The 14,664-nt window shown below is 35.9% G+C and overlaps 2 protein-coding genes across 2 annotated transcripts; one reads left to right on the plus strand and one right to left on the minus strand.

The window, feature by feature from the left end:
* The first annotated feature begins 9,295 nt into the window (after nucleotides 1–9,295).
* LOC123891987 lies at nucleotides 9,296–10,858 on the plus strand. Its single transcript, XM_045941846.1, has 3 exons — nucleotides 9,296–9,919; nucleotides 10,011–10,646; nucleotides 10,751–10,858. Exons 1-3 carry the CDS (start codon nucleotides 9,296–9,298, stop codon nucleotides 10,856–10,858), a joined length of 1,368 nt encoding a protein of 455 aa, XP_045797802.1.
* Nucleotides 10,859–12,550: 1,692 nt separating this feature from the next.
* LOC123891988 lies at nucleotides 12,551–14,254 on the minus strand. Its single transcript, XM_045941847.1, has 3 exons — nucleotides 13,628–14,254; nucleotides 12,771–13,535; nucleotides 12,551–12,673 (listed from the first exon to the last, which is right to left on the minus strand). The coding sequence occupies exons 1-3, from the start codon at nucleotides 14,252–14,254 to the stop codon at nucleotides 12,551–12,553; spliced, it is 1,515 nt and encodes a 504-aa protein (XP_045797803.1).
* Nucleotides 14,255–14,664: the final 410 nt, after the last annotated feature.

Raw genomic sequence — 14,664 nt, forward strand, 5'->3', positions numbered from 1 at the left:
TTTCATTTTTCGGATTATCATGAGTGTTTCCACCGAAACCTCCTTGGTTTTGCAACATAGAAAACTGTCTTGACAGCTGACCCATTTGCACCTCAAGATTCTTTATCGAAGCTTCATGATTCTTGTTAGAGGTTGCTTGACTCGACTTCATCGCTTCAAAGTTGCTTTGGGTCATGAGCATGAACTGATTTAGAGTCTCTTCCATCCTTGATGGAGGCCTCTGCTGCTGTTGCTGTGTACCTTGACCTTGCATACCATTCCCCCACCCGGAACCGTTGTTATTGTTGTTGTACGGCTTCCGAAAATTGGCCAAGTAGCGAGCCTCCTCTGAACCCTCCGGGAAGCATCCGCCATTTGGGTGGTCCTGCAAACAAAAATCACAGCGCACATTGTCAATTTTACCTATTGGAGAAGATTGGACTTGTGGATTGGACAACAACTTCATCATTGCTTCCATTTGGCTAGTCATGAGCTTTTGCTGCTCCAATAGTGCTGTTTGAGTATCCAATTCCAACACTCCGCCTTTCTTTTTGGCTCCTCTATCATTAGTAGCTCTATACTCGTTTTGAGCCATGCTTTCAACCAATTCTCTTGCTTCAGTTTCGTCACGGTTCTTCAACGAACCACCGGCTGATGCGTCAAGTATCATTCGCGTTTGAGCCCTCAAACCTTGGGTGAACATTTGCATCTGATTGTGGCCATCGAAACCGTGATTCGGACACCTTTTAAGACAAACCTTGAACCTCTCCCAAGCATCATACAACGTCTCGCCATCCGCTTGTTCGAAGTTGCTAATTTCAGCCCTTCTTTCTAGAAACTTATGAATAGGAAAGTAACGATCTAAGAACTTCCGCTCCAGCTGTCTCCAAGTCTCAATAGTTCCGGCGGGTATCGTGTCTAACCAATCTTTAGCACGGCCGGTGAGAGAATGCTTGAATAACCTCAGTCTTTTGTCCGATTCGCTCACCCCCGGTGGATCGGTATAGTCGCAGGCTTCATAGAAGTGAGACAAGTGTAAGTTCGGGCATTGAGCTTCCGAACCTGAATAAGGATTCTCTTTTAAGGCGGAAAGGACCGTGTTCTTGATGTCGAATGAGACAGGATTCGCCGGCTGAAAGCCTTGATTTGCCAACGCGTCATTGTCTCTCCTCCCATAATCACCAAGGGTACGCCTTGGCGGTTGAGGAACCGGTGGAACCTGTTCTTCCTCCATTGTTGCTGCAGTCCGTCCTTGACAGTCCGGTGTATCCCTTAGCAAAATTGTTCCCCTTGAAGCTTGAGCTTCCCTTGTTGCCTTTCGAATTGCGCGAGCTGTTTTTTCAATCTCCGGATCAAATTGCAGCTCTTGAGGACCTGTTCTCCGCATGCACAATGAAACACACAAGTAGAACGCTCCGGGAGAAAAATATAAACCAGAAAATAATAAAGAAAACACAGAAAATATGAACACTAACGCTTAGTTGAATCAATCACAATCCCCGGCAACGGCGCCAAAAACTTGATGATAAATTTCGCAAGTGCACGAAAATCACGTAGTAATAAAAATATCGATCCACAGGGATTGTGTGATCAAACTAGTCGAACGGTGTTCATAGACATTATACAGAAAATACACATAAATTGGGGGTATGTTGAGTAATGAATTGCTAGAAAATGTGCTTTGATATAATGGAAAAGCGAGGTAGAATCATCGGAATCATCTAGTCTATAGCTAACCGCATGCAACCTACAATGCCACAAGATCTACTCAAGTGTTCACAACTAGATCGACAAATTAGTGAATCGCAATCTCTTGTCAAAATCCACTCTATTCGTTGTCGATACTCCCCCGATCTCTCGGGCGGAAGCTACCTACAACGAATGATGTTAACGCGCGTCAATCGTTCGCTACACTCCATGCCTCAATCTCTCGACCGGAGACACTCGAGTGCTCAATACAATTCAGTTCAGACATTAAATCAATACTCTCGCACGTGACTTAACTCAAAATCATTATAACACTAATGAAGGATTATAAAGCATTAGAAACAGACTTGAATTGAATGAACACTATAAAGAGAGTATGATCTTACACAATTGCAGGTTACATTCAATGAACTACATCCTAAACTATCCTAGATCCTACCTCCAAGGAGTTTAGCTCCTCATCGTTCTTCGTACGCTTCCTCGCTTCATCGCCATGGCTCGTGGATCCATGCTCTCGATGTGCTTGGAGCTCTCCACTGGAGTGTTGAATCACGATCTTCAAGTTCCAAAACCAGAATGTAGTGAAAAGATGCAGAATTTTCCAACCCCAAAACAGAATTATGCAGAAAATATATATACAGAAGGCAACCACGCCGCGCGCCAGATCTTCCACGCCGCGCGTGGTTGCAAATCCATCCACTATGCCGCGCGTAGTAACAGAACCACGCGGCGCGTGATCAAGTCAGAGAGCAATCTTCATCTTCAACAAGGCTTCACGCCGCGCGTGGTAAGGCATCACGCCGCGCGTAGTCAAGTCAGAGAGCAATCCAGTTCCTGAACAAAGTTTCACGCCGCGCGTGGTCAGGTATCACGCCGCGCGTGATCAGAGTAAAAATCTTGGCTCCCTGTGAGCTCCATCACGCGGCGCGTGATGGCCTACGCCCCCAGCGTAGTGAAAATCATTCAAATCCTGCAGTTTTTCCTGTTTTCTTGCAAAACAAGTAATCAAGCAAATGGTTAGATTTCTCTTATATTTATTGCTAAAAACCTACTAAAATGTATCTAATGTTGCTAAAATAGGCATGGATTAGAGAGTGTGACGATTTGTCATCAATGTGTAAAAGTATCAAAGCGACATAACCCTCTCTTTTAACTACGTCTATCTAATGTCTTAGGTGAGTTAATAACCGAAAAAGGTTGTAGAGAAAGTATATATGATATTCATAACACTTTGAAAAGCCTCTTTCTTTGATCATATATGCTATATATTTTTGAATTTAATTTATATGGATAGTCGGTGTAAAGTTATATTTTACACATGCATCCAATAATATACTGACACATCATGTATGATATTTAAAAACACGTCATGTGTCACATTCATTAAATGATCGATGTGGCAATTCATCAGTGGATGTAGGTGTAAAGAATCTTTATACTGACAGTGCACAACAATTAAACTCTATATTTTTTAAATAAATTTCTTTATTAATACATAATTTTCTCAGTTTGATTATACAATATATACTATGCATATATTTTGCTTTGATCAAATTTTTTTACTAATAAATAAAAATAACTATTAACATATACTCCCTTAAGTCATTATTAAGAGAAGTTTTACTTTTTTAGGTTTATTGTAAAACTAATATATTATGACAATATTATAGTCTATTAGTTTTACGATAAACCTAAAAAGTAAAACTTCTCTTATAATAAGGACCAGAGGGAGTACGATGTTGAATTCATTTCGCCAAATATTTTTAAAATATTAAATTTTTTATAATTTTTTTTGTGCCAAATTTATAATTTTTACTATTATATAATTAAAATTATTAATCTTAAAAATTATAAATTAACATGCTAAAACAATCAAATCAACTTACTCATTCATCGTGGGAGATAGGGTGCAGTAATTTTTAAACCGTCTCTACCTGAGACAAAAAGTTGTATTTTTAATTTTGGTCCCCAAATTTTATTATTTTAGTAATAATAATGCTATAGAAAGAGAAAACAGAGAAAACTTAAAAGAACTGAAAAGAAAAGAAAAGAAAAGAGCAGAAATAGATTGATTTATTACAGTATTTCCTTTCCAAAGCCATCAAGAAAGTAGCCTTTGTATCGTTTCCCAACGTAACGTGATTAATTATCGTTTCCTTCCCAAAGCCGTCAAGAAAGAAAGTTTCTCCCATCGTTTAAATAAGAGAGCTTATGAGTACCAAGGTATCGTTTCAGTTTCTTTACTTAACTGTGACAACTCTGTCGTGTTCTTTTTTTGTTACTCTGTTACCATGGCTGCAAATGCATCAGATAAACGAGATCACAATGATCAAGTTCCCCTAACATTTTTTGTGGACAAAGAACGGAACAAAGTTCTGTATGCTGAAGCAGGGAAAGATTTTGTTGACGCTCTCCTCAGCTTCTTAACACTGCCTTTAGGGACTATTGCAAGACTTGTGGCAAAAGATTAGAATATTGAAGCAGTGAGATTTGGCAGCATTAGCTCACTCTATCAAAGTGTCTCTGATCTTGATGAAGAAGAACATCTCTGTAATCAAACTTGCAAAGAAATGCTACTCAAGCCAAGGAGCTCTATGGAATCTTATTATCGGAATATGAAACTGAAAATCGACGACACAAAACAAATGAAGTGTTTTGTATGTGATGATAACGAGACATGTACAAAGAAAAATGGGGTATACTTAAGTTTTTTCAGGAATCAGAAATGTGTCTGCGGAAAGCTAATGAACAAAGAAACGGCCTCAGATAAGTTTTTGACAAATGGCTTTGTTGCGAAAGCAGTTACTTTTATTGTTTGCGATGATCTTTGTGTGATGCCGTATGATGTTGGAGTGTATTTAAATCTTCTTCGTGATCTTGGAGTCATTAACACTGACGCTATTGATAAACAAATCGTTAATATCAGCAAGAAAGAGGCATGTTTTTTCAGTTTGTATGTCACAAACTGAAAAAACATGCCTCTTTCTTGCTGATATTAACGATTTGATTATTATTATTATTATTATATAGTTTATTTTACCATTTTTATTTAATCTCTGGTTTGAATAGGTAATTGATCTTCTCAAGCTGTCCTTGGTCTCCAAGACTCCTCTGTCAGACTTTATTTTTAAAAGGGAACCATTTGTTGGTAAATTAGACCCTAGAAATCGATTGGAGTTTTGGATTGCAAATGTTGAAGAACAATGTGATGAATCTAAAGAGATGTTAGTGAAAGCGTTGAGAAGAAAATCAAATGAACAAATATTATTTGTTGAAGGATATGAAGATTTTGCCGACTTTGTTTTAAGTTTTCTCACCTTTCCCTTAGGTGGAGTGTTGCGCATGTTTAAAGGACTCTCCTTTTTAAGCTCTATCGATAATTTGTATGACAGCGTGTTTAAGTTGAATCAAGACAGACATTTAAATTTACCAGGAATGAAAGAAACCCTAACCAACCCTGTTATCGAAAGGCAATTCGAGCTTAAGAATCAAATATTACCCATAGCTTCATCAATCTCACCTATCAATGGTTTTTATAAATATGTCGATCCTAAATCACCTATTTCTGGAGGATATTCTAGAGGACCAATATCATACATGGTGACAGATGACTTGGTTGTGACCCCAATTACATCTATGAAAGTTATTTCATATCTAGAAAAAATGAAGGTTCCGCTTAATGACGTGGAAGATAGGTTCATTAGCATTGGTGTTAAAGAGGTAAGACAGTTCATGAAACTTTCAGCTTTTCATCTTAATATTACTTGCATTAGCTATTCACATTGTTTGATTGAATATATGATATGTATGCAGGGTCTCAGCTTATTAAAAGCTTCATTGACTACAACTTCTGCTTTGACAAACGGTCTCAGCCTTTACAATATAGAACAATTCATGCATGTACAAAGGTCTCAGTCTACCCATAAAGATTAGGTATTGGACTTGGAAGAACAGTTACTATTTACAAGTTGTAGATGCTGCACAATAGAGTACTTTAGCTGTTGTGCTTTTGACATAATATTTGAGAGTAAAATTATCTGAAATCTTGGCGTGCTAGCTGTTTTCAAGCATGAAATCCATCCATTTTGTAAGAAGTACTCATTTCTCTATGTACGAGTATTTTGCTTTTGAATCTAATTAACAATTCTTCATTTGACATACTTCTCTATGTACTCATTTCTCATTTGACATAAAGATTGTTTTACCGCTTGAAAATAAGTTAGATAGAAAATCAAGCTTGATTAAATCTATGGAATAACATGATAAGGTAATATGGTTAGGTCGAAAAAAAAAATGATAAGAGGTACCAATCCATCCATACTTTGTGTGTGAATTATTATATGTGGCCACTACTAGATATTTGCTGTTTTCCTGAGGATTTGCTGCTGCAAATGTGTTTCCTTGCTTAAATTCATTAATTTTAGCTGTTTCAATTTTCTCATAAAATCCAATTCGATTAAGAGAATAAGAGAAACCTCACATACCTTCACTTTGATAGTGTAACACTCAAACCCATTATTTAGATAAAATTCTACCTTTAGAAAATCTTTTCAAAATAAGTAACGGAAATTTGAATTGATATTATAAAACATTGGTTTAAGGTATTACATTCTTCGTTATAAAAATAATACTAATATAATTAATTAGTAAAACTGCTTGTTTATACAAATTTTTGAATCAAATAATGTATTCATTAATTATACAAAACAACCCAGACAAGTAGATTTTATATACATATAAAACCCATTTTTTCGGTGTCACAATCTGAGCGTAGCTTCACTGACAACTCGACATCTATAACCACATATCCTGTGAATCTAGACCCTCAAAGGTCCAGCACATAACACAAAACATAGAGTTAGAAAACATAATCAATAAAATACAAGTGTAAGAATGTACTTAACACTTCATAATATTATCATGCATAATTCTAACTCAAACATACATTCATTATCTCAATCAATCATGGATTACAAGATAATAGCACATTGAAGTATCATTTAAAATTAATAAATGATGACGTATCGTCACACTCATATCCATGCTTATTTAAGGAACATTAGACTTGTTTTAGATGTTTTTAGTGAATAAAATCAAGAGAAATCAACTCAGAAGCAAGATTACTTGGATTACAAGAAAGCAGAAAATTATGCAGGAAATTATGCTTTTACACTACGCTGGGGGCGTGAAGCATCACGCGCCGCGTAGTCAGCTTATCAGAGAAGATCTCATCCTGTTTTCAATTACGCGCGGCGTGGGGACCTGTCAACATCACGCGCGGCGTGGGAAGAGCCACGCGCGGCGTGATAGGAGAATTGAACTACGCCGGGGGCGTGGAACCATCACGCGCGGCGTAATAACATTGCTGAAGATCAAGTTCTCCTCTGACTTAATCACGCGCGGCGTGGGGCAGTTACACGCGTGGCGTGATGAGGAAAAGCAACCACGCGCGGCGTGATGGATCTGACGCGCGGCGTGGTTGCAATTTGTATATATTGAAAAGCCATTTTTTGGAAATGGGTTCGAATTTTGACAGTCCGATCCAGTGTTCCAGAGGTTAAGAGTGACTAGATTTGAAGCATACAACATCATGGGAGTTCATCCTTTGGAGTTGGAGCTAGGATTAAGCTACTTCACCATGAGAGGCTAGACCCTCATAGAGGTTGGATCATGACTAAGAACTAGACTATTGCAATCCATGTAATCTATTGAGTCTGTAATGAATCTCTCTTTATAGTGTTATTCAATGAATTTCTGTTCTTAATGTTTTACAAATTCTGATCAACTTTGCAATGATTTTATATTTTGATTAAGTATGAGAATATTAGTTAAAATCCGACATGAATTCATTGTGCACTTGAGTGTTTCCGGTCGAGAGATTGAAACATAGAGTGTAACATAAGATCAACGCGCTTTTTAAATTACTCCGTTACCGGTAGCTTCCATCCAAGAGATTGGAGAGGTATTGGTAAAGGATAGGATGAATTTATCAAGAGATTGAGATTCATCATATTGTTGATCTAGTTGTGACACTTGAGTGGTTCATTACGACACGATTGATTGCATGCGATTACTATTGTTTAGGGACTCGTCGACGATCCAACCTCGCTCTTTTATCATTTGAATTCTAAACATTTTCTTACAAACCAATTACTCAAACAAACCCCCAAAATGTGTTCTAATTTTAGTATGTTCATAAACACAATGACTTTGGGAGAATCACGCAATTCCTGAGGATCGACATCTTTTATTACTCAATGACTTTGATTCAATATATGGTTGCACTTGCAGGGTCTCAGCATACTAAAAGCCTCATTGACCACAACCTCTGCTTTGACAAACGGTCTCAGTGTTTCCATAACAGACCAATTCCTGCAAGAACAAAGGTCTCAGTCTATCTATAAACGAGCTAAGCTTGCAACAACGGCAACCAATTAAAAGTTATGGATGCTTCGCGATAGAGTACTATAGATGACTTGTTCGACACAATTTTGATCAAATATTTTGTTTTGTTCAGTTAAATATTCTGAAAACTTCTGGTGTTTTTTATTTCTCAATAAAATTTATATATAAAAGTGTTTCAAACTGGTTCAAGGGCCTATCCGCATGCTGGACCGGGTTACCCGACCCAAAAGAAATAACAATGTGGATCATACAATGGACACACTCTCATTACAGGCGATTTCCACTTGACTAGGACACGCGGACTGCTTGGCACAACCGCCTTGCCATCAGACAACATGTTACAATCACAAGGGGGCAAAATAATATTTTAGGTCTTTTCTAACCTAATTATTTGTTTATATAAAGGCCTTCAAATTTCAAAAGGCTACATCGTGTGAATTATCTAAATCTAAATACCTCCCATTTACAGCGCTTGCTGACTTGACCGTCCGAGTGTGAACAGGTTCCCATCTCATTTCCAACGAGTTACGATCAACAAATAACTAGAAATCCACTAGCCAAAACTCATACACAATCCAGATCTCAGGTCTGAAATAGATCAAAAAGTTATATAATTTGGTCTTTTAAGTTTTTTTTTTTGTATTTTTATTTTTATATTGGTCCCTTAAATCTTAAATATTGAACACTTTAATGCTTTAAGTTATAAACCTTAGACAATTTAATTCTCCTATTAGAGATTAAAATATTTTAATATTTTTAATATATGGGTCTAAGGACCAAAATGTTCAACATTCACAAGGATGAAAATGAAACGAAAAAAAACTTGAGAAACAAATTATTTGATGTTTCTAATTTAAGGGATTAAAATGAGAACAAAAATACTCAAGGAACCTGAATAAAACTTAAATTTTATTTTATCAAAAACTTAAATTAATTTAAAGAACTAAAAATGTAGAAAAATAGAGTTTGTTCAACAAAAAATTGTTGAAAAAAATTGAAGACATGCCGTTTCATTGCTAGATTACTGAATATCAGGAGCCATGCCGTTTGATTGCTAATGTGATTAGTTATTGCTTACCTTTCAAAAGTTATCTAGAAACCATAACACATTGAAGAAACTTAATTCTTCCAACTTTTACTCCTTATTAATATAGAAGTACTCCTAGAAATTTTTCCTATGACTTCATTTTCTTAGATTCTTACCATGGCGGCAAATCAATCAGATGATCAAGTTTCACTAGCAGTTTTTGTGGACAAAGAGAAAAGTAAAGTTGTGTATGCTGAGGCCGGAAAGGATTTTGTTGATGTTCTTTTGAGTTTCTTGACATTGCCGTTAGGGACTATTGCTAGACTTGTTGCTAAAGAGTCGAATATTGAAGCTGTTCAATTTGGTAGCATTAGCTCACTCTATCAAAGTATCTCAGATCTTGGGGAAGAACATCTATGGAATAAAACCTGCAAGGAAATGTTGCTGCAGCCTAGAAACTCCATGGAAGCTTATTGCCAGAAGATGAAATTGAACATCGATGAAACAGAAAGCTTGTCGTTCTTTTTCTGTGAGGACGATAATTGCAAAAGAGAAAATGGGTGCAATGTGAGTACTTTCAGGGACCAAAAAGGAATTTGTGGAAAGCTATTGAATATAATGCGCCAACCAAAAACCAGTGACGAAAACGGCTTTGTTCATGAAACTTCTACTTTTATTATTTCTTATGATCTTTTTGTGATGCCTAATCTTTTTGAAACAAGACTAAATCTCCTTCAGAAGCTTGGAGTCACTGATTTTGATACTATTGATAAAAAGATGGTTAATATCAGCAAGAAAGAGGTACATTTTCTAATTTTTGTAATTTTTCTCTTTATTGTAGTATTGTTCTGTTTATCATCTCAATAATTATTTAATGTCTGGTTTTGAATAGGTAATTGATCTTCTCAAGTTGTCTTTGATATCTAAGACTCCTCTGACAGACTTTATATTTAAAAAGGAAAAATTCATTCTCAATTTTGACCCACTAAATCTTAGTGAGTTTTTGATCGGAGAGGCAAAGGATTCATCGATAAATATGGTCGTGAAAGTAGTGAGAAGAAAATCAAATATAAAAATTCTATTTGTCGAAGCACAAGAAGATTTTGCTGACTTTGTTTTTAGTTTTCTCACCTTTCCCCTGGGAGGAGTGTTGCATATGCTTAAGGGACACTCTTCTATAAGCTGCATTGAAAATTTATATAAGAGCATGACAGAGTTGTGTCCAGAGAGGTATTTAAGGTCACAATATGTCAAAGACAGACTAAGTAGTCCATGTATTGGCCTGCAATTTGAAATTAGGAACCAAATACTACCCATCGGTGCAGAACCATTTTCTCATTTATTCAATTTTGTTGATCCAAAATCCCCTATTTATGGAGGATATGCTAGAGGACCAACATCATTCATGGTGACGGATGACTTAGTTGTGAGTCCAATGTCATCTATTTCTGGTCTTGCATATTTAGAAAGAATGAAGGTCCCTCTTAATGATGTAGAAGAATGTTTCATCCGTATTGGTCGGATGGAGGTAAGGCATCTGTAGATTTCATTTTTGACACAATCTTTCATTTTAATATTTTTTGAATCAGATTGATAGTAACTCACAGTATTTGATTGAATATATGGTTGCAGTGTCTCAGCATACTTAAAGCGTCATTGATCTCAACATCTGCTTTGACAAACGGTCTCAGCCTTTGCATATTACATCAAATGTTTCGTGAATATTGTAACATTACATAGCCAGTCAGTTCAGGAATATAAGTACGTAGTTATGAATGTTATAACTACAGCTGTAACGTGATACTATTTCCGATCTTTTTTATAAGAAACAATTAACTTTTTAGACTAAATACATCAACTATTCAATGAACCTAAAAAGTGAGTTCTTTCTTATAAAAATGATAGGAGGAAGTATTTGAGAGTAGTTGACGGACTTTATTTATCAAATATTTTATTACATTTCATATGGAGAATATTCTGAAATGTGATAGTGGTGTATTTTCATTTCTCATCAATATTGTACCATGATGACAGCAAGTCATTTATTAATTTTAATTGCAATTTCACAGTAGTTTCATAAATTTTAAGGAAAAATGCATGGTCAAATAGAAGATTTTATGAAGAAATTAACATATCAAAGAGATTGAAGACAAAACACCAAAGGAGAAAAAGACTTATAAAAATTTCACAAGTTTTGAAGTGTGCATTCTCTGGATTTCTCGCGTCACGAACGGAATGTGCTAGCTACGCGAATTTGCTTTACAAAGGAACGAGTGACGTCATCCGCTACAGTAGCGCGTTCAGCTTGACCTTTCACTTGAATGAAGTGGCAGCAGGGTAATGGACGCGATCTCATCTTATTCTTATTCTTATAGTGGCACGATCTGCCCTATTTTCATTCATATATATGTAGCAGCCTTTATTAAGAAAAGAAATTTTGATACATTGAAAATCACACAGACTTTGGAGAAAGGGAATTGACGGCCGTAACCTAGAGATAAAGTAAGTAGTGCAGCATCTACAAACGATGTAACTGATGCAACAATGACAAGTAGTTTAATAACCGTAGCAAGTGGTGCCACAGTATCTATATGAACCTGATGTGCCATCACTGGAGGTCAGAAGTGGGCAAGCATTCGAAGGATTTTGGCGAAAGGAAACCCTTATCTAAAAAGGAAGCCTAAAGCACAGACAAATCCATAACTGGCTGAGGACAGTGTACCACCCTTTGAAAATAACACGATGCAAGAGTATGTTGGAAAGGATATATGCAGTTAATTAAAATAACGATCATTTTCCTTCAACTGCTACTGCCCCATATGTAAATTAAGTACTATGGCAGTATGGCTGTATACTAGCTAGCACCGGCCAATTTTGAGATCTTATAGACTCGGTCACTTCTGAGGGGAGTAAGAATGGATTGAGTGTCAAGATTGCAACATGTCATGCTGGCAAGTCGGGTAGAACCAAATACTAGGATCAATATATATAATTCATCTTGCGAATGTATTGATCAGGATTTTCATTTATATCAAATTAAAGATTGAAAGATGCAGAGCAACACAGTTTTCTTTATGTGCAATTTTAAGGATTGAATCGTTACAATTGTTGCAAGGTTTGATTTCTGCTTTTAGCTTTATAACTATTTTCATGTTACTAATGTAGACATGTACGTAGAAAGATTAAACTACAGAATATTCATTGGAAACAATTCTTTGATGGATGTGTTCATTAATTAATGCAACGATCTTGTAAAGATATAGTAAAACTTCCAAAACAAAACACATCATAAACATTGCTTGATAATCAAAACATAAATATAGAAGTACTTATACTAAAATTCAGCATATTAAGAATCAGTACATTAGGCTCATCGATTTTGATGGTGATTAATCGCCTCAGTCACTACTTTACCGATGGTACTGTATAGCATTAGTTTGAGATATTCTCATCCTTGACTTTAACAAATGTCTGAACCTTGACTTTAAGAAATGGACCAAGTCCATTGGTCAGAGCAGAACATGACATCAAAGAAGCTTTCAAAATGCTAAGACCCTGCAACAAAACCAAAGGAATAAAATAAACTATTGTGAATTGAAGTTTGTTGAAATCATAATAATAATTAATGTAAAAGTAACATCTTTTATTTTACCTCTTTTTTTCCAATAGTAATCACTTTTTCCTCCAAATCAGAAGAAGGAACACCTAATTTACTCAAAAATGAAATGACAGAAACAGAAGTACTTTGAGTAACTACCAAGTCATCTGTCACCATGTACAATGCCGGACCTTTCATGAATCCTCTTCCACCACATTCACCATACTCTTCGCCGATTGATGACTGTGGCTCCACAAATTTCAATGGAACACATAACTCTTTTGAAGTTATTGAAGGTTCCTCAAAAGCAGTTAAATATCCATGAAATCCAGTTTTTCGCCTATTATATCTTGACACAATAAAGTAATCAATCGCAGGCGTTTCTTCAAACGGTAACAACTGGTCACAGAGTTTGAACTGGTGAGCAAGTTTAGATTTAACCAACTTATCCTTTAAATCAGAGGATCTCAAATATGTGTCACTATCCAATTCAACAATGCTCTTGTAAAAATTGTCAATGCTTGAATCACATGAGTTTCCCTTTAACATGTGTTCTACTCCTCCCAAAGGAAATGTTAGCAAGCTAAGAATGAAGTCTGCAAAATCAGCATCACCTAAAGCAAATAAAATTTTGTTGTTGGATTTTCTTAGCATTGCCTTTATTTTTAATTTCTTGCTTTCATTTTCCTCAACAATATTACTATGCAAATCCAATACACTAGTGTTGAGTAGTGGACTCTCAAGATTCTGTTTCTTAAGCAAAAATATGTCTGTCAATGGTGTCTTCGAGATTAAGGCACACTTCAATAAATCCAGTATCTACAAAATACCCAAAAAAAAAATACAGTACATTAAAGATTCTGGTTCTAGCAAGGATTTCACCAAAGAAATATTTATGAAAAACAAGATACCTCTTTCTTAGTGACCTCAACAGTCATAAACTTGATAGCATTGAAGTTTTCAAGTCCAAGAAGATTCATGGGTTGGCAGATAGAATTTTGAAAACTATCCGGCTTCACACTTAAATCATCTGAAATATTAAAAGTTGTTGCATCTGTGACAAATCCTTCACTGTGATCAATCTTATCACTACCCGATAGAGAAATCGATGAAGACATAAACTTCCCACAACGGCATTTCAAATTAGAGAATGTGGTCAACAAGCCACCACTTGATTCACGACTACAGTACCAATCCTCGCATATAAAATAACTAGTTTCTTCTGTGACATCAATGTAATGCTTAAGATTTTGGTAATAGTCTACCATTGAGTTCTTTGGTTGAAGCAGCATTTTCTTGCAAGCTGGTGTCCAAAATTGTTGTTCTTCAAGATTTGCCACGCTTTCATACAAAGTGCTTATGCTTCCAAAACTAACTTTGTGCATGTTAGATTCAGTGTTAACAAGTCTTGCAATGGTGGCCAAGGGAAATGTTAAGAAGCTTAGTAAGATATCCATGAAATCTTTCCCTGCTTGAGGAAATAAGACCTTATTTTTCTCTTCATCGATCAAAATTCTCAGTGAAATTGGTTTAGACATGATAAAATAGTTATCTGATTAAGGTGTGGTAATAATGTAGTACTAGTGATTAAAGTATTGTGAAGTGATGTTTTATTCTCACAAGTAGAGACTGTATATAGGGAGAGAAATTTGTAAGGTTTCGAAACAATTAAGATTGATAGAGAGAGAGGGATAGGTAAGGTTTTTTTTGTGAATTTCAATTCAACTGAAAAACGATTCAAATACTGCATGCGTGTCCTACAAGTAATGCTACTACTCCCAAAACAAAACAGAGATAGACATTGGTAACGTGCGAATATGAGACGTGACCAATAATGGATGGAAGGCAACGAAAATGTAACGTCTCAAGTAATTTTGTGTTTAACATTTTACTTTTGGTATTAACCCTTTACTTCCTAGAGGTGGCGGTGAAAATCGAACTAAGATTT

The sequence above is a fragment of the Trifolium pratense genome, linkage group LG6 (assembly GCF_020283565.1).
Source record: "Trifolium pratense cultivar HEN17-A07 linkage group LG6, ARS_RC_1.1, whole genome shotgun sequence".
NCBI classification, from domain to species: Eukaryota; Viridiplantae; Streptophyta; class Magnoliopsida; order Fabales; family Fabaceae; genus Trifolium; species Trifolium pratense.

What these genes read in the sequence shown, in the direction of transcription:
- LOC123891987 (XM_045941846.1), top strand. Translation starts at nt 9,296, where the DNA reads ATGGCGGCAAATCAATCAGATGATCAAGTTTCACTAGCAGTTTTTGTG. An exon ending in TTAATATCAGCAAGAAAGAG is followed by an intron (nt 9,920 to 10,010) that starts GTACATTTTCTA and finishes GGTTTTGAATAG; the next exon opens with GTAATTGATCTTCTCAAGTT. An exon ending in TCCGTATTGGTCGGATGGAG is followed by an intron (nt 10,647 to 10,750) that starts GTAAGGCATCTG and finishes ATATGGTTGCAG; the next exon opens with TGTCTCAGCATACTTAAAGC.
- LOC123891988 (XM_045941847.1), bottom strand. Translation starts at nt 14,254, where the DNA reads ATGTCTAAACCAATTTCACTGAGAATTTTGATCGATGAAGAGAAAAAT. An exon ending in TTGAGGTCACTAAGAAAGAG is followed by an intron (nt 13,536 to 13,627) that starts GTATCTTGTTTT and finishes GGTATTTTGTAG; the next exon opens with ATACTGGATTTATTGAAGTG. An exon ending in TTACTATTGGAAAAAAAGAG is followed by an intron (nt 12,674 to 12,770) that starts GTAAAATAAAAG and finishes GTTTTGTTGCAG; the next exon opens with GGTCTTAGCATTTTGAAAGC.